Genomic DNA, 27,698 nt, shown 5'->3' with positions numbered 1-27,698 from the left:
AATGTTAGACGTTTCCGCCTAATTTGCATACTGAAGTTTGCAGATTATTATGAAAAATGGCTCATGCATTTCTAGAAACGTTCACAGGTACTACGATCGAATTTATAACCATTATATAATTCAAATGATCGTCCATAATCAAAAACATATGTTTATTTCAACGACAATCAGAAGAACAAGATTCTTGCTGTGCTCTTCCATCGTTATGTTCCGCCATCTTGTCTTTCTTGTAAAATCGGTGTTTTGAAAATTATTTATTACCCTCACTCGCAGACTATCAAGTTATCTTGACCGGAACATAGCAATTTTAATTATGTTCTACACTGCTGTATGATATTTCATCCATTTGTCATATATTTGTTCCCTAAAGCAAGCGAAGCGATGACCCGCCCAAGTTTCACACAAACGGGTGTTGATCAAAATGTTGGAACGGCTCACAACAATCTCACGTTTCTGAACTGTCACTCTGAAACTTGTCATTCATAAATATTGCGCTACTCACTTGACATTGTTTTATGGTGAAATTAGAAAGAGATCCATATCATAATATGAAATATCTAATAGCCAAATAGAGTATTATTTTATATTTCAAACTTTTGACAACTTTTTCTTATAAAAAATTAAACATTTATCTGTTCATTTGAGAAAAAAATTGAAAATAAAAGTGTTCACAAAAAAGATCCAAAAATGCTGATTTCGATAAATTTTCACAGAAAGTTATCTGTGTTTGTTGGTTTGTTGGATTGGTCTCTGAAGACTGACAAATTATTTTTTTCATTTGATTTGTACATTTTTGTACATCATTACATTGTTTTTAAATAAATTTGAAGACTTGGAAGAATTCTTTTTTTTCTTTGATCCTATAATGGCTACACAGTTAGGGGCATATTTTAATAATGGAGAAACAAATGGTTTGAAAAAAATAGGAAAAATTCATTACACATGTTAAAGAGTCATTTGAGAGTACAGTTGCTTGAAAACATGCATAGGATAAATTTCTGAATATTATTTCCATATGACTATCCAAAATGCTCGTTTTCAACATGGCCATATAAACCATGAATTCACTTGGTGGCCTATTGCAACCATCAAAATACACTCAGCCTTTTTAAATCATTCAAAAAGCAAAATGTTCTGCCAAAGTTTAAAATCACACAACAATTTCAGAAATTCAGGTGAAAGTTTTCATCACACACTTTAAAAAATTTACATTACACTTAAAACTAATCTGTGCATTCCATTTATTGGTTGTTCAGAGCAAATCCACAGTTATTTTAGAGACAATTCAGACAGATATTAAGAATAATAATGTTTTAGAATTTGAAACTTACAATGACTTAAGATTGCTGCCTAGCTACATTTTTTTTCAAATGCTAGCAAAAATTGTTTTGTGGATAAACTTCAAGTTTGTCTATAATCATTATCACTTTAATTACTCATGAATTAGACAAATTTGCAACAATTAAGAATTTTATAGTTCTTTAAATTGAAATGGATGATGCATCTTTTCACCAAGTGGTAACTTAGAATTTTTTCCTTTTAATTCAACGATTTAGTTGGAATGGACAGCCAGACTGCGGTAGCAGTGCAGTCATTGTTGGAGTCCCAAACTTTACCAGAGCCTATACAGACCACAGGTATGTTGTTAGTACCATTTACATGTACTACAAGTAACATGCCCATTTATATGTTAATATACAACTGGTTTCATACCTGTCTGCACTCAATATGTGGTGCTGACCATCCAAGATTTAAAAAAAAGGGGGCATAATGGCCAAAAAAAGTAATTGATATTTGGTTAAAAAAAAAAAAAGTATTTATGCTAAAAACTAGTTTCAATTGGTTGAAACATCAACTTAAAAATATATTGTGGACGTCAAAAGGGGAACATAAGCCTTCTATGCCCTACACCGACTCAGCTGTTGCATGTGTTGTGAATGTCACCAATATCTTTTTTTAAAAATTCCAACATTATCAGAGCCTTAAAATGAAATATGGGTAGGATGATTTTAAGAAAAAAACATTGATACAGGTACAAAATGTATATGAGCTTTTGAGGTTAAAGATAAGCTACACTAGTCCTAGACAACATCAATTTACTGTTAAAGCTACAAGAAAAAAAAATCACACTGGCAGCTGTAAATGGATGCTGATAATAATTATTTGTTTACTATGAGACTACTCTCTTTATTCACTAATAAAGATCATGAACATGATAAACATGATTCAGGGTGTATGTCATTTTCACTTTGGCCTATAGATATGTACATTGTGCTTGTTCCAGAAATACCAAATAAAATTGAGAATGAAAATGGGGAATGTATCAAAGAGACAACAACCCGACCATAGAAAAAACAACAGCAGAAGGTCACCAACAGGTCTTAAATGTGACAGAAAATTCCTGCACCCGGAGGTGTCCTTTCAGCTGGCCCCTAAACAAATATATACTAGTTCAGTAAACTACTGTATGAAAACTGATAGATATTGAAAAGAATTTTAAGGAGAGCAAGAAAAACACTTTATTAAAGACATAAGATTGGTTAATTTTGATGACAAGTAAATGACAAATCTCATGTTTTAAAAGTTAAATTAGTTTCTTTTTTTTTCATCTTAAAACTTGAGGTCATTGATAATTTGATAAACTAAATAACTATGTTACAATTTATCATTACCCAATCTGGTAATTTGATATTTTGATTTACCAAAAATTGAAGTAATTTAAATTAGATTATATTTTAACTTTGGCTTACAGGAGAAGAAGAGGATGTTTTTCAATGTGGTAAATGTAAAAGACAGTTTACTACACTGGGAGCCTTCATCAATCATAAACAATCTAGATGTGTACTACAAAGACAACTTAGTGCAAGCCAGAATGTTATCAATCACAACTCATTACTGCAAGCAGTTAACAGAGCTCCACAACTCATGCAGGTTTGTATAATCCAGAATTTAAAACAACAGACTGTTTACAGAGCACCACAATTAGTGTTCAAGTTTGTAAGACTCCCTGTTTGCGTAAGTTATCTTAACTTGCATGCATTTTGTTTAATTATATTTCAGGTTGCCAGAATTATATGGGAGACATTCATTTTCTACGGAACACTACAAGTAACAGATATGGGACAATCAAATCCATGTCAAAAACACATGATCAAGGGATCAGTCAAATCAAACTATTCCATAGAACACATATGATCAAGCAAGGGACAAGTGGACAGTCAAATTGATATCCATGCCATAGAACACTTGACCAAAGAGGCAATCAAATCCATGTCATAAAACATGTGACTAATGCAAGGGGGCAATCAAATTCTTGTCATAGATTGCATGAACAGAAAGACATCCTAGAACACATACTTATGCTACTACATTGTACCTCATGTATCTCACCTTATAAAGAACATGACTACTATCCATATATATTCCGCCTGACTTCGTTTGTTAACTATTCCACATTGCCATTATCTTCCCTAACCCAGAACATGGTGTTTTCTGATGATTATGTATTTATATTCAAGGTTCCATCATTACAAGCTGCCAGAACTCCTGCATATTACTATGTGTCACCATTTAAACAGAACATATGCTTGATATGGTGTTAAGTTGTTAACCATGTTAACTGATGTTTTCTTTATTATATTGTAGGCTCCATTCTCACAAGCTGGTACCCTGCCTGCCTATGCTACTGTATCCCAATCTCCACTCACACAGAACATGGTGTTAACTGATGAACTTATGTCATTTGCCAGTGTCGACCAGACCCTAGGAGCATCTACAATACAACTTGTAAGTTATACTGAGCTATTTTCAATTGGTGACATATCATTGCTACATTGTAGTCTTATAAATAAAATATTGTTTTATAGAAATAGGGAAATTTGTATTTAATATATATATATATATATATGTCAAATATTTTATATTAAAGCATGATAAGGTTACAATGAACTGTAGACATCATCATTTACAGATCATAATTATGCAATCTTCTTGGCAGTTCATCAGCAAATTGTTGAGTATCATTGCTGTACAGTGTCATTTTTTTGAAAGCAAGTTCACAGGGTCATCTACATGTAATTCACTCCTTACTTACGGAAATTTATTTTTTTGTTTGTAAAAAATACATGGCTTTAAATATGCATAGTGTGAAAGTTTGCAACACTGAAAAGTGATCAGCAATACAAAATGTATGAAAAATTCAAAACAATTGAAACTATCAATCACAATTTCACCATTTTTATTTTATGATTTTAGCTTTTTTAATCAACATGAAAAGTATAACATGTAAAATAGATAACCAAAATATCTCTCTAGCAGCACAACATTTTGGTCCACACAGTTTCCATTGAACACAAATGATCTTCTTGCATTATATCAGCTTGATGCAAAGATGCAAGGGTCGATATGTTATATATATATTGCATAAATTGTAACATGTTGGTCACCAGGAGTGCGAAACAGACTTTCTATGATCATGATTACATGTAGGTCTCATTCATTTGTTGAAATCATTTTAAATCTATTTTAACATGTTTAAGGGACTAACCTATATTTTATTTATCACAGCAACAAGGTGCAGCACTACAAGCAAGTGGGCCACTGTTGTCACAAGTTGGATCCTTCAACACCCGGACCTCTAATGTGACAATATTGAATGCCCTCAATACCACATCCACACTACCTTCTACCTCCGCCTTTACAAGTACTGTAACAGCCAATCAGGTTCCACTACAGAATGTCATGTTTACTGCGTTACCAGAGAAACCCATTACACAAACTGTGACTAAACCAAGTCCAACAAAAGCTGGTTTGTACTAATATTCAGATTACTTAAGACTACTGTACTTCTGTAAAAACAAGAGCAAACTTAAAATTATAATAAACCTAAGGAGATGTGGTATGACTGCTTACGAGACAATCCAAGTCACAATTTGTAACAACTAAATCATTATGGGTCAAAGTATGGTCTTCTTGGCATACACTGAACAACAAGCTATAAAACCATTCAAAGGAAAAAAAACAACGAATCCATATAAAAAACAAGAAATGAGAAACATTTATTAACCACATCAACAAACAACAACCACTGAAAAACAGGTTTGAAATATTTAAAACATGGTAAAGATCAAAATTGAAAATGCAAAGTAAAATTTTATTCCATAGAAGTTCCATTATAATTGTTAACATATATATGAGAAAACAACCCAATAACAAATATATAAGGAGATGTGGTATGATTAAATATGAGAAAACTATCCAGAATCACAGACTGTAGGATATGACTGACTAAAGGTTATCATACATACAAAGAGCCTTCAGCAATGAGAAAAACCTATGCTGTAAGCGATGAATAGGTCATAAGATGACAGATTTGAAACAATTAAAAAGAGTTTTTCTGTTTCCTAAAATTTGACATTTGAAGGGCAAAATGCAACCTTCAAAAATAGAAAAGAGCACAAACCAAACCATTTGAAATTGCTTCAGAGTTGAATCAGTGACAACTAAGGTCAAACAATGAAAGCATGTTCCTAGATAAATAAAGCTTCATGTATACCTGTAGCTGTAGAAAACGTTCATTGGTTTTTTGTAGGCACCTATATTTTGGATTCCAATTTGTCTACGTGAACATTGAAAACAAAAAATGTAAAAGTAGTTCGAAAAATTGGTGACTTTCCTGAGCATACAAATAAAATTCCATGTAGGGTTTTTCTTTCATGTCTAAATAGAAGTGTCTTAGTTGCATTAAAAATTACTAATTTTGACATTAATGTATAAATTTCAGGTAGGAAATCAGCACAAGCTAGTATGGTTAATGCTGCCTCTAATGAAGATCCAGCTATTTTAAGGAGAAAAAAACCTGGCGAAACTGAAGAGAAGAAAAAGTTACGATGCCAGTACTGTGACAAAGCATTTGCTAAAAACTTTGATTTACAACAACACATTAGAGCACACACAGGAGAGAAACCATTTCAATGTATTGTGTGTGGACGTGCCTTTGCTCAGAAATCTAATGTTAAAAAACACATGTCAACACATAAGGTATGCTTTCAAATCTGTAATTGTATTTGTACTTAAGGTGGCTCGGGCCTATTCTAAGTTTCTATCAGAAGTGCCGTGTTTTTGGTGATTTTATTCTTTAAAGAAAATGCTTCAAATTGGTCGAAAAAAGAATAGGGGGTCATGGACCAATTAAGCTCAAAACTTTCCTTTTAAACAGGTATGTAAAAGGGACCATTATTCAATAAAATGATATGGAAAATAGAGGTGTTGACATATTTTTATCGGAATATAAAAAAAACGTTCTATGACAATTGGTCAAAAACTGTAATATGCAAAGCTGGAATGTAGCTTCAAAGAGTGCGTCAAGAAAAAACAAAGGTCACTGATAAGGGAAAAAAAAATTTGCCTTAAAACCCAAATTTTGACGGGAAAATGGTGAAAATGGGTGAAAGGTTATTTTAACCCTTCAACAAATACGGATAATAACGAAAATATTCCAGTAGTCACATAACTACAATGATTAAACATTTGTAATCAATCAAAATATTTAAAACCAGATGCTCCGCAGGGCGTAGCTTTATGTGACCGCAGAGGTTGAACCCTGAATGGTTGGGGCAAGTATGGACACAACATTCAAGCTGGATTCAGCTCTAAATTTGGATTGTGATTAAATAGTTGACACAGCATAGGTTTCTGACACAGAATGAATGTGTTCTAATGAACTTAAAATTTTTGTTTTCTCTTAGAGCAATTCACTATGCTGTTGAATATTAATCCTCTCAAAAAAATGTTTGAAGAAATGTTCTTTTTATTTATGAAATTTCAAATGAGAAAAATTGAACCCAATTTTTTCAATCACATCCCCCTTTCCCTTATTCCAAAACTAATCTCAATTAAAATGTCTAATGGAGTTTGCAACAATAACTACTCATTTAAATACATCATAAAATATTAACCCTTTCAACGCTACACAAAAAAATAGAAAAATGGTTGCTGCTGCTGCATTTTTTGTGTGTTCATTCATTAGAACAGTATATTCCATTTCAGACTGCTGTATCTTTTTTATTATAAGAGATACAGAGAAAGTTATTGCATGAAAAATGCTCAGGAGAGTATGAACTGTAATGTTAGGCAGTTATTTCAGTAAAATTTTTATCAGGTTACCTGCATTTTCAGGTAATTAACAGGTAAAAGGTGTAATTTATTACATTTGTGTTGAATTTTGAATAAAAACTACTTTTAGTCTTCATCTATTTTGTTGTTTTATCTGCCATATAATAAAGAAGACATCAATTGCTGGATTTCGTAGCGCATTGCACCATACACAACGGATTATGTAATCGTGGCACAAATCAGTGGCTCCGTTCTCAAAATATTCAGTCAACCTCCGTTTTCCCCCCTTTTTCTACGTCTCGTAATGATCGATCAAATCATATTTCCCACACAAATTGAATGTAATAAACACGTTGAGGTAACAAGAAACCTTTTAATTAATCCTCGTTGTAAGTTTCCCCATAGAAATGCTGAAATATTTCCATATTTACAGCTTCGTTTCCGATTTCCGCCATTTGCATTTGTCAAAATATTTGTTTTTATTTTCCTTCAATTATCCTTCTACTGCATGATTTTACAATAAAAATTGCCGGGATTTCAAGCGCAAATGAGACCTTGTATATCCTCGATTCATACAAGGAAAAATTAGAGAGGACCCGAATGAAAACCGAATGGTTTAAGAGTCCTTACGAAAAATCTGTTGTCCATCGCGGCATATGCCGCAAATAGCAGTGGCGGACGGCGTATGTCATCGCGGCATATGCCGTGTATAGCGTTGAAAGGGTTAAGATGTAAAAAAATCTGCTTGTTATCACTGAATGGTAAAGATTATTTTAATTTATCAGTTGGTAGTAAAAAGTTGATATACATTGTATATTGTATATAACAAAGATTTAAGTTGATTCTGGACAAAGAAAGATAACTCCAATTAAAAAAAAATCTTGCTATTGCACAATATTTTGCAATTAGATATTTCTTGCTTACTATTCTGGACAAAGAAAGATAACTCTAATTAAAAAAAAATTTGCTATTTCACAATATTGTGCAATTGAAAAGACTTAATATAATAATTTTAGATCCTGATTTGGACCAACTTGAAAACTGGGCCCATAATCAAAAATCTAAGTACATGTTTGGATTCAGCATATCAAAGAACCCCAAGATTTCAATTTTTGTTAAAAACAAACTAAGTTTAATTTTGGACCCTTTGGACTTTAATGTAGACCAATTTGAAAACAGGATCAAAAATGAAGAATCTACATACACAGTTAGATTTGGCATATCAAAGAACCCCATTTATTCAATTTTTGATGAAATCAAACAAAGTTTAATTTTGGACCCCGATTTGGACCAACTTGAAAACTGGGCCAATAATCAAGAATCTAAGTACATTTTTAGATTCAGCATATCAAAGAACCCAACCGATTCATTTTTTGTCAAAATCAAACTAAGTTTAATTTTGGACCCTTTGGACCTTAATGTAGACCAATTGGAAAACGGGACCAAAAGTTAAGAATCTACATACACAGTTCAATTCGGCATATCAAAGAACCCCAATTATTCAATTTTGATGAAATCAAACAAAGTTTAATTTTTGACCCTTTGAGCCCCTTATTCCTAAACTGTTGGGACCAAAACTCCCAAAATCAATACCAACCTTCTTTTTATGGTCATAAACCTTGTGTTTAAATTTCATAGATTTCTATTTACTTATACTAATGTATGGTGCGAAAACCAAGAAAAATGCTTATTTGGGTCCCTTTTTGGCCCCTAATTCCTAAACTGTGGGGACCTAAACTCCCAAAATCAATACCAACCTTCCTTTTGTGGTCATAAATATTGTGTTTAAATTTCATTGATTTCTATTTTCTTAAACTAAAGTTATTGTGCGAAAACCAAGAATAATGCTTATTTGGGCCCTTTTTTGGCCCCTAAATCCTAAACTGTTGAAACCAAAACTCCCAAAATCAATCTCAACCTTTCTTTTGTAGTCATAAACCTTGTGTCAAAATTTCATAGATTTCTTTTAACTTAAACTAAAGTTATAGTGCGAAAACCAAGAAAATGCTTATTTGGGCCCTTTTTGGCCCCTAATTCCTAAAATGTTGGGACCAAAACTCCCAAAATCAATACCAACCTTCCTTTTGTGGTCATAAACCTTGTGTTAAAATTTCATAGATTTCTATTCACTTTTACTAAAGTAAGAGTGCGAAAACTAAAAGTATTCGGACGACGACGACAACGCAGACAACGACGCCAACGTGATAGCAATATACGACGAAATTTTTTTCAAATTTTGCGGTCCTATAAAAATTATATCGAATTTACGACAAATAGTTCATGCGTAAATTTATGCGCAGTCAATAGTCCCGAGCCACCTTTAAAAATGTTAAAAGGGCCTTTGCAGAGAAATTTAATGTAAAAAACACATATCCAAACACAAGGTATCTAATACAACATGTACAATTCAGTCATGCTTGGACATGTCTTAGCTCAGTAATCTTATTTTAAAAAAAACACATTTCAACCAACAAGGTATGTCATACAAATCTGTTGTACTTTAACATGCCTGTGCTTAAAAAATCTAATGTTAAAAAAAGACATGTCATCACATAAGGTATGTTATACAAATCCATTGAACTTTGACATACCTTTGCTAAGAAATCTATCGTAAAGAAAGACATGTCATCACATAAGGTATGTCATACAAATCTGTTGAACTTTGACATACCTTTGGTAAAAAATCTAATTTAAAAGACCACATGTAAACACACAAGATATGTCATACAAATCTGTTGTCCTTTGACATGCCTTTGCTCAGAAATCTTATGTAAAAAAAGACATGTCAACACATAAGGTATGTGATACAAATCTGTTGAACTTTGACATACCTTTGGTCAAAAATCTAATTTAAAAAAAGACATGTCAACACACAAGGTATGTTATACAAATCTTTTGAACTTGGACCTCCCTTTGGTCAGAAATCTAATGTAAAAAAAACACATGTTAACACAAGGTACGTCATACTTATCTGTTGTACTTGGACATGCCTTTGTACTCAAATTGGTCTTTGCTCAGAATTCTTATAAAGTTGAACATGGATAAGTTCAATAAAGTGTCCTGAACAAAGCAGTACAAATCTTATGTTGAAGAAGATACATGTATAATTTATTTGAACTGAGAAGTGTTAGTTGATAGTAGTAGATTGCGGGTATACGCCTGTGTGCATTCAAAAATAATGGTCAAATAAAGTGATCTGGGTTAATGTGCCTTTGGTTAAAATTCATTTATAAATAAAAGAAGCTATCTACATTGTAGTTTGTTTAGCTCAAATTTTATAGGTTCCTAGAAATTGAAACACAGGACTGTATGAATATTCCTTGATGTATATAAATATATATCTCGTGGATACAGGTTAGCCACAAATTTCTATATTTATTTAAGTACAAATTTTCTACAAGCGTGTATGCACACTTTAGATTTGTCCAAACAACATAAATTAAATGAATTTACAGTATTTATTATTTAAAATCTTTTTGTTTTTCCAAGGTTTGGCCAACAGGTGCTGGTTCCACCTTACCTCAGCAGTCACCAACTCAGGTATCACAGATAGAGGTTCCAGTAGAAGAACCGCCTCCTCCACCTCCAACCTCGGAGGTAGAACCAGAAGATCTTCAGGACAATCACATGGTAAGCTTTTATGATTTGTTAATAGGTGGTTATAAGTTGAAGAGGTTAGAAGAATTAGTAATAAAAAGTACTGTGGATTCATTATTTTTTGTTGGATACCAGTTTCCTTGGTTTTTCGAGGGTATAAGTGAACCACAAATTCATATGTTCAACGAATAACACATTTTCGATCAGCTGGCAGATTGGCAAAACCATGAAATCAGATATATCTGCGAAAATGCTGGCTTTCCTCAATCCACAAAAATTGATACCCACAAAAAAAATGAAGTCACAGTAATAAGATTGATTTTAACAAAAAAAAAAAATCAAACAAAAGGGGGGGGGGGGAAAGAAGGCACTTTTTATTTGACCCCTTCATGCATACATATATTAAATTGGATATATTGTTTTGAATGTTAAAGCAATCTTTCTGAAAAACCACACCCCATCAAATTTTAATAAACTTGCCTTCCTTCCCCCATACAATTAATTCTGGAAAAGCTCTGATGTAGGACAAGATTTAAAAACTATGAATAGCCTTGATTTTTGTAGCAGATCTATCTAAATAGTTTGTCTAAATGTTAATCTCATTAAAAGAATTGGTACTTTTGTATAATTACCTAAAACTTGATATTTTTTTTCATATTAGGTTCAGAACCAGAGATTATTCATGTGCCTTTTATTTCAGATTGAGCATTTTGAAAAGGGAGACAAAAAGAACATTTTGGTGATAGATAATTCATACATATGCCAATACTGTAACGAGAAGTTCAAATCTTACTTCCAGTTAAAGACACATATGATTAAACATAAAAGTGAACAGGTAAAGAAAGGAAATACCTAATATTCAATTAGGGCCCGCCTTTAGGCGGGTCATATATAGTGATCAGTCTGTCCGTCCGTCCATCAGTAACACTTTAACTTTGTGTCCGCTCCATATCTAGAGAACCATTATGATTTCATACTTTATACTTTACATGTTTATTAACCACCACCAGAGGGCGTGTCATCATGTATGTACAACTTCCTAGGTCAAAGGTCAAGGTAAAAAAACTTTGGTTTCAGTTGACAACCATGTGTCCTGTGGTGAAGATCGTGTCCACTCTATATCTTGAGAACCGTTATGATTTCAAAGTTTATACTTGACATTCATTTTAACCAACACCAGAGGGTGTGTCATGATGTATGTACAACTTTGTGTCCGCTCCATATCTAGATAACCGTTATGATTTCAAAGTTTTTACTTGACATCCATTTTAACCACCACCAGAGGGTGTGTCATGATGTATGTACAACTTCCTAGGTCAAAGGTCAAGGTAAAAAAACTTTGGTTTCAGTTGACAACCATGTGTCCTGTGGTGAAGATTGTGTCGGCTCTATATCTTGAGAACCGTTATGATTTCAAAGTTTATACTTGACATTCATTTTAACCAACACCAGAGGGTGTGTCATGATGTATGTAAAACTTCCTAGGTCAAAGGTCTGTCTGTCTGTTGGTCTGTCCGTCGCTAACAAATTTGATCCACACTATATTTTGAGAGGACAGTTGTTATTATTTCATACTTTATACCTGACAAACATTTTCAACTTAACATTTATATTAACCAACACCAGAGATTGTGTCATAATGTATGCAACCTAGGTCAAAGGTCAGTCTGTCGGTCTGTCCATCCGTTCGTTGTTCTTAACAAATTGTGTCCGCTCTACCTCTCGAGAACCGTTGATATTTCATACTTTATACTTTGTGGGTCATAATATATCTAAAAATATGTGACAAATATCAATTGGGCAGCACCTTTAAACATATTGTTCAAACATCAATGCATATATCCAGAAGTCACCTTAGAGTAGTCAACAATGAGTTCACATCATGCAGTCATATCACTATTATACTATGAAAGTAAGTTGAGAATATTTATCAGTTTTAACTTAAAATCTTATAATAAAATTACACATGAGACTATGTAATAACTTCAAATAATGCTTCATATCAGATTATTCATACAACTTATTTACCCCACGTTATTGACAGCGGGGCCCACAGAGATGGCTCCCATCTCAATGGTATCTAGTTTGATAAGTATTTACAAAAAAATTTATCGATCATTTTGTATACTTAAAAAATATCAAAGTTAATATTTAGTGCTGTTAATTTTTCATATTGTGTACATACATAACATGTATCTCAATTCAATTCAAAATATGTAGCTTGCAGAGTTATGCAAACATAAAGAGACTGGCCGTGTGCCTCAAGATAATTGACATATGACCAGCACTGCTGTAAAATTGTTTTCAATCTTGACTTCTTCAAATTTAGTCGTCATATTAATCAAAGGACCAATAGTTTTTATAAATGGGTAGGCATGCATTTAAGGGACTATTAAAGCCATTTAAAAGAAGATCATTGGGATATCCCATATATTTTGCACTTTATAAGTGAAATTCACTTTTAATGTATCAAGTTAATTTCTCAGACACAAAGTGACCTATATTTTAAAAGTCTCTGGAGGTAGATTATACTTCTAAATATAAAAAAAGAAGATGTGGTATAATAATTAAATTGGCAATAAGACAACTCTCGACAAGACTTTAAATGACACAGAAATTAACAACTACAGGTCACCATACAGCCTTCAACAATTAGCGAAGCCCATACCTCATAGTTAAACAATTTAAACAAGAAAACCAACAGCCTTTTTTATGTAAAAACCCTAACTGTTTTGATATTTCTACAAGGCTTAGCGTCAACCCACCATGTTTTGGGAAGAGGTGAACTTTTATTGTATACTACATCTGATTTATTTTTTTCTATAGGTGTACAAATGTGTACAGAAAGACTGCAGTCTCAGCTTTAAAGATTTAGATGCCTTTCTACAGCATGTTAAATCACATGAGAATGAACTACAATACAGATGTCACATGTGTAATAAATTCTTCTCATCACTTTATGAACTTGGTGTACACCAATACACACACAGCTTATATCCAAATCATCCAGTTAAACCGGGTCCAAGGTTTGTATATTTATTGTTTGTTGTTTGTATTATTTTCACAACACATATATGCATTTGAAAAAGGAAACTATTCTCTAATTTTAGAAAATAGTATTCTCTAGTTTGTTAAGTTTTGTACATTTTTTTATGAGGTGAAATTCATCTTCAACTTCTAAAAGACACAAGGGACAAATAATTTCATCAGAAGGAGATAAAGAGAGAACTTCTTTTTAAACTTGATTGACATTTTGATAGAATGTTTGGATCACTAAAAACATTATATTATTTTTTCGATCACTTTATCCACATCAAAGTTATGATAATTTATTGTTAGAAATATATATTGGATGCACATTTTGTTGGCAATATTATATATAGATATATGTTGTGGAAATCTCCAATATCAAAATCAGAACATGTGAACAATTGATATTTCAATAGATTTAATAGTTAAATTGAAGTTCAAGTTTAATTTGGGTGAAAAAATTTGCATCTTGCCACATTAGGAATTATTTTTGAAGAATTTAAGAAATATTAGGGCAGTTTTTTCCCTTAATTCGGACACTTTATAAAATATGAGAAATAAAGCATTTCAATGCAGAATATGACTGCAATCCAACTGAAATATATTCAATGTTTTAACTTTTGAGTTTTTTCTTTGCAGACATTTCCAGTGTACCAAGTGCATGAACAAATATTCTTCCCCCGAGGCATTAGAACATCACATGGCTACTTCCTCACACTCTCATCCCTGTCCTTATTGTGAAAAAGTCTTCACTTGTGAGAGATATCTCAGACGGCATTTACCATCTCATGGATCTGAAGGTAAGCTATTGACCATAAGTCTTATTGTGAAAAAGTCTTCACTTGTGAGAGATATTTCTGGCGGCATTTACCATCTCATGGATCTGAAGGTAAGCTATTGACCGTAAGTCTTATTGTAAAAAAGTCTTCACTTGTGAGAGATATTTCTGGTGGCTTTTACCATGTCATGGATCTGAAGGTAAGCTATTGACCATAAGTCTTATCGTGAAAAAGTCTTTACTTGTGAGAGATATCTCAGGCGGCATTTACCATCTCATGGAACTGAAGGTAAGCTATTGACCGTAAGTCTTATTGTGAAAACCTCTTCACTTGTGAGAGATATCTCAGGTGGCATATACCATCTCATGAATCTGAAGGTAAGCTATTGACAATAAGTCTTATTGTGAAAAAGTCTTCACTTGAGAGAAATATCTCTGGCGACATTTACTGTTTCCATGGATCTGAAGGTAATTAAATTAACGGTACCAATTTTCGTGCACTAGATGTGCATTTGGACAATACATGTCTCTCCAGTTATGCTCGTGGCCAAAATATTTGAAATCCAAAGCTTATATAAAAGATGAAGAGCTATAATCCAAAAGGTCCAAAAGTATAGCCAAATCCTTGAAAGGAATCAGAGCTTTGCATGAGGGACAGGCCTGGGGTAATGGTAATTTGTAATTGTAATGCATTGTAATATTACATTTTTTGCATGTAATGCAAAGTAATTTGTAATGCACATTTTCTGCATTACAATTACATGTAATGTAATGATTACTTTAGTTAAAAATTGATGTAATGCCTCCATTACAGTACATTACTTTTCATTACAAATTGGTAAAATAGATAAAATTGAAGAACATTGTATCATAAAAATCAAATATAAACAAAAACAAAAGAAAGTATGGAATAAAATTAATTTTTGTCACAGTTAATTACTGTATTAAATAAATTACATCAATCTTTAAAACACACATTAAGGTAAGAAATATAAAATGGTAAAAAATATCAAGTCTTTGATCTTGGTTTCTGATATTTGTTTAATATGATATGGGAATAATTTGGTGTTTGGTGGTCTATGAAAAATCTTTAAAAAAAAAATTATCAAACAAAACTATATAGATCAATGAAAAAAATAATAATAATTCTATACACACCTTACATGTATTTTAATGAAATATTGAATATATCAAACAACATTTTTAAACCAAACTGTGGGTTGGGTCCTGCCTGTGTTGTTATTTCACCTAATTAATATCACAATGCTTTTATTGCACTCAAATCTTCTCAACTTATGTTTGTCCTCACAGAACCCTTAGGCATTTAACAAGATAATCCTTTAATGACACATTTATTATATCCCTTTGAAATCATTAATGATGTCTTAATGATTAAGTGATCAATGGTAGAAACAAAATTATATGATAATTTATTTATTTTTTACCACCACCTAAGAAACTTGAAAGTGATTTTTTCAGTTTCATGCCTCCTATTACTCAATCAAAGGTAAAGACACAGTTACGGTGCAGTACATGATGTTGACATCTACTTGTCTGAGCCATGTGAAGAAATTTCAATCAATGCACTGGAATAATGGAAGTCAAATTCAGTGTGCCTTTCTTCTTTGGTTAATACAGCTATCAAGTATTTAGCCATTTCCCACACATAAGCTCCTGTAGAAAGGCTTTTAAGTATTGCCGGAAAGGTGAAAAAAGAACTGATAGCTGTTCTCTTAATGGCATCACATTTAAACCACTTATGATGATAAAGTGCAATGGACATATTAATTAACCAGTATTTGAAGTCTATGTACCTAACACTGTATGCATATGTACATATACCTCTGTTTTTGAAATGCTTTTTGTTTTTATATTGAAAAAGTAATGTGTAATGTAATGCATTACACAGGCAAAGTAATTGTAATGTAATGCATTACATGTGAGAAAAAAAGTAATTGTAATTGTAATTGTAATGGAAGAATCACAAAGTAATTGTAATGTAATGCATTACATTGCAATGTAATGGCCCCAGGCCTGATGAGGGAGATACATTCCTTAATTTATAATAATTTCTAATATTTTGTAACAGTAAATTTTAATAACACAAAAAAATCCATACTTTCATGCCAGTACGGAAGTGCTGGTTACTGGGCTGGTGATACCCTTGGGGACTAATAGACTAATAGTCCACCAGCAGAGGTGACCTGAATTCTTATTTTTACATATTTTTTTTTACTTGTGAGAGATATCCCTGTCTGACAGCATTTCTCATCTCATGGATCAGAAGGTAAAATATTGACCTTGAATTTTCACTTCCAATATAAGACATAGTTTGACTTGTGAGCTATACCATTTTGTCTATAGTAAATGGGCAAGATTTGGAAAAGAATAAATGTTGCCTATGTAATTGTTCAAATGGAGAACATTTCTCACTATCTTCTAATCAATTAGGCAGTAAATGTTATTTGCAGTATCAATCGCAAGTAAACATTTTCTCAAAAAGGTCAAAGATCAAGAATTTTAAAACATACAACGCAGTGTTCTCCCCAGGCCGTTTTAGCGCCGCGATGTTCAGCGCTATTTGAATTCACCGCGGCGCTATCCAATCAAAAATCAGCGCTATTGTTTTTGAATTTTAAACATCCTGTATTATTTTGTACACATTCCGATCACGTGATCAACTGGTTTATTTATCCGATAGATCTTTAATTCACCCATAAATGTCAAATATCGTAGGTAACAGTTCAATAAATGATCAAAATGGCGCCATTTGCAAAGCTTTTACTGCCAAATTAACCTTTCCTTCCTCGAGTTTTTCGCTTTTAAAAGATACCGAAACTTATGAAAGGAATGGACAGAGACATTTAATGCATGTCTCGGGTGCTGAAAAGTTAATTTCTAAAAAATATAAGGGAAGTGTTACCCCCTTCTCTGACAACGTGGTCTCGACCATTGCTTGAACCATTTACGATTATATCATAACTTTTTCGCGTTTCAATACTACGGAACTGTCGAACCTGAATTTTGTGTAGATATATAAGAAATAACGATATTTGTCAACCAATCATCAATATATATTATTTAAATATTGCTTTAAATTTAATGTAAACAGAGGATGGCTTGGATTAGGAATAGTATTTAATGCTAAAAAGGCCATAAGTGTACACAGGAAGTTATGTCAGCCAGTAAGGGAGATAATTTTGGAGGGAAAGACCTAAAAGAAGTATTGTCAAATCTTGACAAACTTATCTGGTGGCATGTATTCAAATGTTTATAGAATTATCAAACACAACCTCTAAAGGTGGTAATTGCATCAATTGGCATATATAATGTATTTGATTGGTAATTTACCTTCAAAATAAAAAAATCTTTAAAATATTTTTATAGGATTTCTTTCATACATGTTATATTCATAATTCATAATTGGAATATTTTAGCCTTTTTTTAAGCAAATCTTTGATAACATTTGAATATTATTGAAAGGGCAAGTTCATTTCTTCCTTTGAAATACTATACTCATTTTTATTGCAAAGTTGCACTTTGCTAGAAATGTTTATAAAAGTAAATGTAAAAAATACCAATCTTGTCATTGAAAACTTTCTCACAGAAGCTGACAATGAATTTATTGTTGGTCCTACATGTTCTGCAACATCACCTGTTAGTAATAAGAAATCTTCACATAGGCAGTCTGGTATAGACCCACCATGGAAAAGACTTCTCCTTGGGTTTTACAGACAGATTATAATATGAGGATTATATGAATTTACAATGGAGAAAAAAACTTTTCTTCTATCATGTCTATATCCAGACAATAACATTAGCAAACAAAGGGTAACTTCCATGAGCATGATGAGGACATCATTACAGGAGAAAACATCAATAGCATAATATAGGAAAAACACATAAAAAATCAATTACAAACCAAACCGCGCGACGCGACAAAGTTACTGAGAATTGTGGAAAATCACGCGCTTACCACAGCGCTATCCAAAAATCCTGGGGAGAACACTGCAACACCATGACCAAAAAGAAAAACAAAAAAAACCAGCAAATGACAGTCTACAAAATGCTGAGCAGTAGTGTTTTCTCCACATGACACCTGTAGAGATTCTCGTGATATAACATTGATTATACAAAACAAAAGATGGATGAACATACAAGAAATCTCTGATTGACGTAATAAATGGTAATTTTGAACAGGTTGATGTAACACATGCCTCATAATATGTTTTAGGTCAGTTCCAGTGTACTATCTGTCAGAAGAGGTTTAAAGCAGAACATTATCTTAAAATGCATCAAATGATCCACAGTGGGGAGAAACCCTTCTCCTGTCAGCAGTGTGGAGCTTCATTCAACAGGAAAGACAAACTTAAACGTCACATGACCATACATGATACTGCTAAAAGGTTTAAATGTCCATTCAAAAGTTATACAGGTTTGTTACATATTGTAGTAGAAAAAAGACACAATTATAAAAATAGGTCCAAATAGTCTATTCAAGGTAGAAATATCTGTGAAATCTGTATTCAATGCGTAATTTTTTAACCCCCGATCAATTTTTGTTTTTCATATAGGAATCATGCTGTCTTTACCACGGTGTGTCTCAAACTCTCAACTTCTGTCAATCTATCCATCTGTCCATCTACATGTATTATAGACATCCATCTATTTGTCCATGTGCCTTGTGAACCAGTTCTTCATCAACAGCTTAACCCTTACCATGCGGAATTGTTTTCAGAAAATGTCTATTTTTTGTTTATTTGCAAAAATATGCAAATTATATGCAAATGAGCTTAGCCCTGTTGCTGTAGCATATTGATTCCTTTAAATCTAATGTAGGTGATCACGGGGTGGGGTGGTCGGGGTGAGGAGGCTGCCGGGGTTGGGCGGGAATTTGCCCAAAGTGGGTCATCAAGTGCAAAAAGCGTCAATTTTGCCGATTTTTCATCCTTTCTCTTGACCCAGAAGACCCAGGGATGCTGGTAAAGGTATCCAGCTGTAGCCTGCATGTAGAGTGGACCCTAGTGAACAAATTGACCCCAACAGTTGTTAGGTTGGAGTGAATCTGATCTTGGTTCAGCAGTCTACAGAAGGTCATTTGGACCAAAAATACTGAATTTCACGATTTTTGCTGATTTTTGACTTTGAAGGGACCCAAAACCGGAAGAAGTTGTTTCCTATGTGTATTTCATCTCAGTTATCTTGGTTAATGTTAAGTTTATTTGACAGTTTTTATAAAAGCTTTATACTTAGGACTATCAACGTAATATCTATGATTAGTAAAGAAGGCGAGACATTTCAGCGTGTGCACTCTTGTTATATTTTAGTGTAATTAATTTTCTCTAATTCTTTGTCAGTTTATCCCTTTCTGCACCCATTGTATAAAAAATTTAAGAGTGGTTCGTTTGATCTCAGTTCTTCATTGGTTAAAATCCGATTATGATGTCGAATATTTTTTGTTTTTCTCTGAATTGTGACATGAAAAAAGGCGACCATGCTAGCTGATGAAGTCACATAGAAAGAACACATCTTTTTGCAGATCAGTCGGAAAGAAGCAATAAGTTTGCCTGCGTATTATTTGAAAACCATAATTAGAGAAACAGATTCCACCACCAAATCTCGCGATTTAAATTTGAAAATTTAACTGTTGAGTGGATAAATATCGTATCACACTCAATGCAGTGGTAGAATCTAAATGTAACAATGTCTAGTTATTTATGTCAGAATACTAGTATCGCTCAAACAATTCATCAGTGTTGATGATGTTGCAGGATTTCATGATTTGCTTTATATGATACTGATATGTAATTAACCACTATTTATCACATTCACTTTTGATGTTGATATAGAATTTTTTTCAATACTAATTTTAAAGATAGTTTCTTATTTATCTCAAGGTTGTGATAAGGAATTCAACAGACCTGACAAGTTAAAGGCCCACATCATCACACATAGTGGGGTTAGACCTTTTGAATGTAAGGATTGTGGAAAAACATTTAGTCGTAGACCACATCTAAGGGAGCATGAACGTGGACACGTTGCAGATTACAAATTTAAGTGTGAGTCATGTGGTAAGGGATTCTGGAGACCAAAGACATTCAAAGATCACAAATGTCAGCCATTAAAACCAGGTCAGACACGTGTATATGTTTATAGACATAGAAATAGAAGGAAAGTTGGAAGGCCTAAGAAACGTATGATTACAGTAACAAAAGATTCTTTAAATAAGGCATCGGAAATAAATACTAGAAAAAGAAGAAATAGAACTGTAGTCAGTCATGATCAGAACACGGAAGAGGAATCTCAAAGCACTGAAGCTGCTCATGAACAGGATCAAGCTGAAATGCATAATACACCAAGTAGAGGTAGAATTATCATTCAACCACATGAAACAGATTTCAGTTTAAAACCAGAACAAGATTTTCAACAGCAGATGAATCCACCTGATAGATTAATGGAAGGCGACGTGTCTTCTGTGGATAAGCAGGACTTCTGTGTCAAGGTCATACCACCAGAAAATTTGCTGAATCAGCAATATGTCACAGTTCACATACAGAATCCACATGCGGGCCAATCAGAATTTCAGACACATCTTTTACCAACATCAACAGCACAAATGTTATCTTCAAATGTAGCCTCAATGCCAATAACAATTATAGAAACCCAGAGAGGAACAATGTTACCAGTACATGTGGCATCTGTTGAAGGAGCCACTGATGGTGATGCACTGCCACTGCAAGTAACAGCTATGAGTGGCATGGGGGTGCATGGAGCCATGGTTTCTGGTGTTGGGCCCTGTATATCGGTGGAAGAATTGGTTCCAGTTCAAGTGACGCTACAAGATGACAATGATGCTATGGTGGAGAATGGTATAGTTGTTTCATCAGCTGGTCAGCATCACCAACAATCATACGTTAATCAACTAGAAGATTTTGTGGGCTCAGAAGGGGACCCTGTCCTTCAGGGGACAGAGAGTATACTTAAAGCTCATGCAGAAATTCTTCAGTCTGCTCATCATTAAGAAAAGCAAATGAAAATAAGGTCAAACTTGAATTAATAATTTTTTTTTATTTATATGAATAAAGAATGATGTAGGGTAAAAGTCAAATTACATTAAGGAACACAGCTGGGATGTTTTAATGATATATTGAATTTATATCATCTGATTGGCTATGTTTTAATTAGCTATAAGAAATATAGATAATGGAATATTCTAATTAAGATAAGTTTAATTGTGTATCAATACTACTAAGTTATTTATTTCTAATAAATTGATATATTAATTTATTGTATGGAGGAAATATCGCATTTACCATATATATCTTAACCAATTTTAATAATGATTGAGTACAAATTGTATTTTTGTGCAAACTGGATATAATGGTTTTGCAAAAGTCATCATATAAGTGTATGCAAATTCAACCTTTAAATTTGTCAATTTGTGGTGCCCCTTTGGAAAAGAAATTAACAAAAATTTGGTATCCCACAAATAAAAATGAAAACACATTAATGAAATTTGTTTGGATTTTCCAACTTTGGTCCAATATTTTGACAGCATGTGTATGAGTGCATTTGTTAGTTTTATATTTTGTTAAATATTTACATGATTCTGTTGATATCAGAACTTTAAGAGTTATTTTTTCAAAGATTAAAATATTAACAATATATGTTGAAAACAAACTGCTGACCTGACAAATTTGAATATTTCTGTCTTTGAGAATAGCCCTTAGATGCCTGAATATTTTTGTCTTTGAGGATAGCCTTAGATACCCATTCAGGATTTTTCTAATGAAATTTTCAATTCAAATGTTTAATATACGCTTATATCAATAAAATGTTCTTGTAAGTCTTATGATAACACCAAACCAGCATTGAAAAGCTTGAACTGTTTTTATACGACCGCAAATTTTGAAAAAATTTTCGTCGTATATTGCTATCACGTTGGCGGCGTCTTCGTCGTCGTCATCGTCCGAATACTTTTAGTTTTCGCACTCTAACTTTAGTAAAAGTGAATAGAAATCTATGAAATTTTAACACAAGGTTTATGACCATAAAAGGAAGGCTGGTATTGATTTTGGGAGTTTTGGTCCCAACATTTTAGGAATTAGGGGCCAAGAAGGGCCCAAATAAGCATTTTCTTGGTTTTCGCACTATAACTTTAGTTTAAGTTAATAGAAATCTATGAAATTTTGACACAAGGTTTATGACCACAAAAGAAAGGTTGGGATTGCTTTTGGGAGTTTTGGTTTCAACAGTTTAGGAATTAGGGGCCAAAAAAGGGCCCAAATAAGCATTATTCTTGGTTTTCACACAATAACTTTAGTATAAGTAAATAGAAATCTATGAAATTTAAACACAAGGTTTATGACTATAAAAAGGAAGGTTGGTATTGATTTTGGGAGTTTTGGTCCCAACAGTTAAAAAGGGGCCCAAAGGGTCCAAAAATTAAACTTTGTTTGATTTCATCAAAATTGAATAATTGGGGTTCTTTAATATGCCGAATCTAACTGTGTATGTAGTTTCTTAATTTTTGGTCCCGTTTTCAAATTGGTCTACATTAAGGTCCAAAGGGTCCAAAATTAAACTTAGTTTGATTTTAACAAAAATTGAAACCTTGGGGTTCTTTGATATGCTGAATCTAAAAATGTACTTAGATTTTTGATTATTGGCCCAGTTTTCAAGTTGGCCCAAATCGAGGTCCAAAATTAAACATTGTTTGATTTCATCAAAAATTGAATAATTGGGGTTCTTTGATATGCCAAATCTAACTGTGTATGTAGATTCTTAATTTTTGGTCCAGTTTTAAAATTGGTCTAAATTAAAGTGCAAAGGGTCCAAAATTAAACTAAGTTTGATTTTAACAAAAATTAAATTCTTGGGCCTCTTTGATATGCTGAATCTAAACATGTACTTAGATTTTTGATTATGGGCCCAGTTTTCAAGTTGGTCCAAATCAGGATCTAAAATTATTATATTAAGTATTGTGCAATAGCAAGTCTTTTCAATTGCACAGTATTGTGCAATGGCAAGAAATATCTAATTTCACAATATTGTGAAATAGCAAAATTTTTTTTAATTAAGAGTTATCTTTCTTTGTCCAGTATAGTAAGCAAGAAATATCTGCAAGATTTTTTTTTAATTGGAGTTATCTTTCTTTGTCCAGAATCAACTTAAATCTTTGTTATATACAATATACAATGTATATTCACTTTTTACTACCAACTGATAAATTTAAATAATCTTTACCATTCATTGATAACAAGCAGTTTTTTTACATCTTAATATTTTATGATGTATTTAAATGAGTAGTAATTGTTGCAAACTCCATTAGAATATTTTAATTGAAATTAGTTTTTGAATAAGGGAAAGGGGGATGTGATTTAGAAATTGGGTTCAATTTTTCTCATTTGAAATTTCATAAATAAAAAGAAAATTTCTTCAAACATTTTTTTGAGAGGATTAATATTCAACAGCATAGTGAGTTGCTCTAAGAGAAAACAAAAATTTTAAGTTCATTTGAATACATTCATTCTGTGTCAGAAACCTATGCTGTGTCAACTATTTAATCACAATCCAAATTTAGAGCGGAATCCAGCCTGAATGTTGTGTCCATACTTGCCCCAACCGTTCAGGGTTCAACCTCTGCGGTCGTATAAAGCTACGCCCTGCGGAGCATCTGGTTTTCAACTGTATATGGTTAAAAAAAATTGCAAAATAAATCTATTTTGTATTGTTAATTTTGTATTTTAATTTAAAAGAGGTTCATAGTTAGACACAATGCATATGTTTTCAATGCCTGTTATATTTTACAGAAAATGATTGTTAAAATATTGTAATGTAATCTGATATACAGATTAAATGAATTCAAATGAATGCATTATAGACACATTTTTATATTTTAGAAGAAATAATAATTAAAGAAGACCGACTTTGTATGAAAATGTTCAGTTTGCTAATGAACTTATAATTAAGATATTTGTATTGCATTTGGTTAACAGGAGTCAAATTTAATAGGAAATACCAAACATTTGAACATATTAAAATAAAAGGTTGTGTCTGTAGTCATCATTATGACATATTCACATTACTATTTATTTGGTGCATTAAAGTTGCTACAGATTATGTTTTGGATTTTAGTAATTGTGATTCTCTTTTGGTGTTCATGTTCATTAGTAAGATATAAAAAGATGTATGAGTGCCAATACAACAAATCTCCATCCAAAGGCATCATTTGTAAAAGTAAACCTTTATAAGTTAAAGTATTTTTCATTAGAAACATTCTACCCCAATACATTGTGAAAGTACAAAATATATATCTACTACTCGAAAACAAGATGAACTATGTATTTTATATATTCCATAAAAAATCATTCAAGTTGTGTATTTATATAAATTGCCTGAAATGGAAAACAACATGTTTGATAATTTATTGCGTACAAAGCCTGAGGGAGTTGAAACCTTGGTTTTATAATAATTTTTAAATATAAATGGACAATTTAGTAAAGTTTGTTAAATCATGTCAGTACCGAAGCACTGAGTATTGAGCTGATGATAACCCCGGGGACCAGCAGAGGTATCAACCCAGTAATGTAAAAAATGGGAAACACCACATTTAATATTTTTTTGCATCCGAAGCGCTTTTCTGGATGAACCTTCATCAGGAATGCTCAAAGCCAAACATTTGAAATCAGAAGATGGACAAGTACTGAAAATCGTAAACCTGAGCCTATAAACTTCAATTGTTTGACGTAAATTTTACATCGAGGTTCTGAAAAAGGAAATCACCAATTCACCAACATTCCAACTGACTCCATTTTCAGAAAACGAAATCTGTAACAAACATAAACTTTTAGCCACCGCTTTACAAGCAGAGCCAAATACAATGAAAGTTCCAACTATGTATTGGCTTCCGAAGCTACACAAAACCCCTTACAAATATAGATTTATTTCGTCTTCAAGCCATTGTTCAACTACTAAATTGTCTATTATTCTTACCAGCACACTTGGTACAATTAAAAACCTTATAATAAATTGTTCAAATAAGGCCTTCGAAAATAGTGGAATAAATTACTTTTGGAGTGTCAAGAACTCGTTGGAAGTACTTGATAAATTGCATGCTTATATTGGTGATTTTGAATCTGTTCAAAGTTTTGATTTTTCTACCCTGTATACCACATTGCCTCACATTCTCATTAAGAAAAAATTCACACATCTAATTAAATGGGCATTCAAAAAATCAGAATGTGAATATATATGTTCAAACTCTTTTAGGTCATTTTTTAGTAGCAATAAACAAAAAAACTATGTTAATTGGACATGCTTTGATACTATATATGCCCTTGAATTTTTACTAGATAACATTTTTGTTCGCTTTGGGGATTCCGTATATCGTCAGATTATCGGAATTCCAATGGGGACTAACTGTGCACCACTTATTGCGGACCTCTTTTTGTATTGTTACGAGTTACAATTTATGACAAAAATAAGCAAAGACCCATCAAAACAACATCTGATAAACAAATTTAATAATACTTTTAGATATTTGGATGATATTTTGGCTCTCAATAATGACGACTTCAGTATGTATATTAATGAAATTTATCCTGGTGAACTCACTTTAAATAAAGCTAATACTAACAATGACCACTGCCCTTTCCTCGATCTTGATATCTATATCACTAACGGAAAGCTGAATACTAAAATTTATGATAAAAGGGATGATTTTTCATTTCCTATCGTTAATTATCCGTTTTTAGATGGTGACGTTCCCTTGTCACCATCTTACGGTGTTTATATATCTCAACTTGTACGATTCGCTCGTGTATGTAACAATGTTTTAGATTTTAACGAGAGAAATTTATGTATTACTGAAAAATTATTACACCAGGGTTTTCGATATCACAAACTAGTCAAAACATTTACTAAATTTTATCATCGGTATAAAGACATCATTCGTAAATATAGCTCAACATGCAGACTTTTTATACGTTCAGGTATTTCACATCCAATTTTTTATGGAAATATTCTTTATAAAGCACAAAGGTGTCAGTATTCACCTCATAAACTTACAAAACCTTTGAATAGACTTATTAAGAAGGGATATAATTACGATACTGTTGTCAAGTCATTAAAGATTGCATATTTTGGCGTTAATATTGAGTCACTGATAAGGTCTTTGCGTCGGAACTAAACACATTTATTCTAAAAACAGTTGTTGGCATGACACGGGTTATGTTCTTCTCATATATGTTATGATGGTATGATACTAAACCCCTTACGGGAAGGATTGTGCCTGATGTTCATATGATGAAATCATAATCTTTCAGTCAGTTTAATTGAAGTCTGGAGCTGGCATGTCAGTTAACTGCTAGTAGTCTGTTGTTATTTATGTATTATTGTCATTTTGTTTATTTTCTTTGGTTACATCTTCTGACATCAGACTCGGACTTCTCTAGAACTGAATTTTAATGTGCGTATTGTTATGCTTTTACTTTTCTACACTGGTTAGAGGTATAGGGGGAGGGTTGAGATCTCACAAACATGTTTAACCCCGCCGCATTTTTGCGCCTGTCCCAAGTCAGGAGCCTCTGGCCTTTGTTAGTCTTGTATTATTTAAATTTTAGTTTCTTGTGTACAATTTGGAAATTAGTATGGCGTTCATTATCACTGAACTAGTATATATTTGTTTAGGGGCCAGCTGAAGGACGCCTCCGGGTGCGGGAATTTCTCGCTACATTGAAGACCTGTTGGTGACCTTCTGCTGTTGTGTTTTTTTATTTTGGTCGGGTTGTTGTCTCTTTGACACATTCCCCATTTCCATTCTCAATTTTATTTAAGTATAAAGTTGCAGACCTGTTTCTCTTATAATCTATTGATGATGCAGAAATACTTTTTGAGTAATTAAAGATATCATCATATAGTTGTATACCCTAGGGTTGAACTCCTCAAACTTAGCAGTTAAAATAGACAGATAACTACATTCTTTGTAATCCTTGCATTTTCTTGATAAACAGATGAGATTATCTTTCATTCTAATATAATATTGCAAAGGAATCACAGGCACTTGTTTCTGTCAATGTGGGTTTACTATCCATACCAGTACAAAAAAAAAAACACAAGGTAGCTAACGGAAATTTTCAATCTGTTCGCTTCAACCAATATTTTTTTAATTTCCTTGACT

The 27,698-nt window shown here is 32.6% G+C and overlaps 1 protein-coding gene across 2 annotated transcripts; it reads left to right on the top strand.

The window, feature by feature from the left end:
• LOC134721924 (zinc finger protein 341-like) lies at window positions 1-24,521 on the top strand. 2 transcript variants are annotated; one of them, XM_063585229.1, is made up of 12 exons: window positions 1-87; window positions 1,557-1,637; window positions 2,753-2,931; window positions 3,646-3,786; window positions 4,567-4,807; window positions 5,783-6,039; window positions 10,603-10,743; window positions 11,411-11,545; window positions 13,537-13,736; window positions 14,380-14,540; window positions 18,753-18,953; window positions 20,416-24,520. In XM_063585229.1, the coding sequence occupies exons 1-12, from the start codon at window positions 57-59 to the stop codon at window positions 21,537-21,539; spliced, it is 2,892 nt and encodes a 963-aa protein (XP_063441299.1). In that variant the 5' UTR covers window positions 1-56; the 3' UTR covers window positions 21,540-24,520. The 2 variants fall into 2 exon arrangements, with proteins under 2 accessions (XP_063441299.1, XP_063441300.1); XM_063585230.1 differs by lacking the exon at window positions 1-87 and adding an exon at window positions 296-518 and having other exon boundaries at window positions 20,416-24,521.
• Window positions 24,522-27,698: the final 3,177 nt, after the last annotated feature.

This window comes from Mytilus trossulus, chromosome 6 (assembly GCF_036588685.1).
Source record: "Mytilus trossulus isolate FHL-02 chromosome 6, PNRI_Mtr1.1.1.hap1, whole genome shotgun sequence".
Classification (NCBI taxonomy): Eukaryota; Metazoa; Mollusca; class Bivalvia; order Mytilida; family Mytilidae; genus Mytilus; species Mytilus trossulus.
Note: the sequence above shows the minus strand (reverse complement) of the source record. Positions and strands in the feature narration are given on the sequence as shown.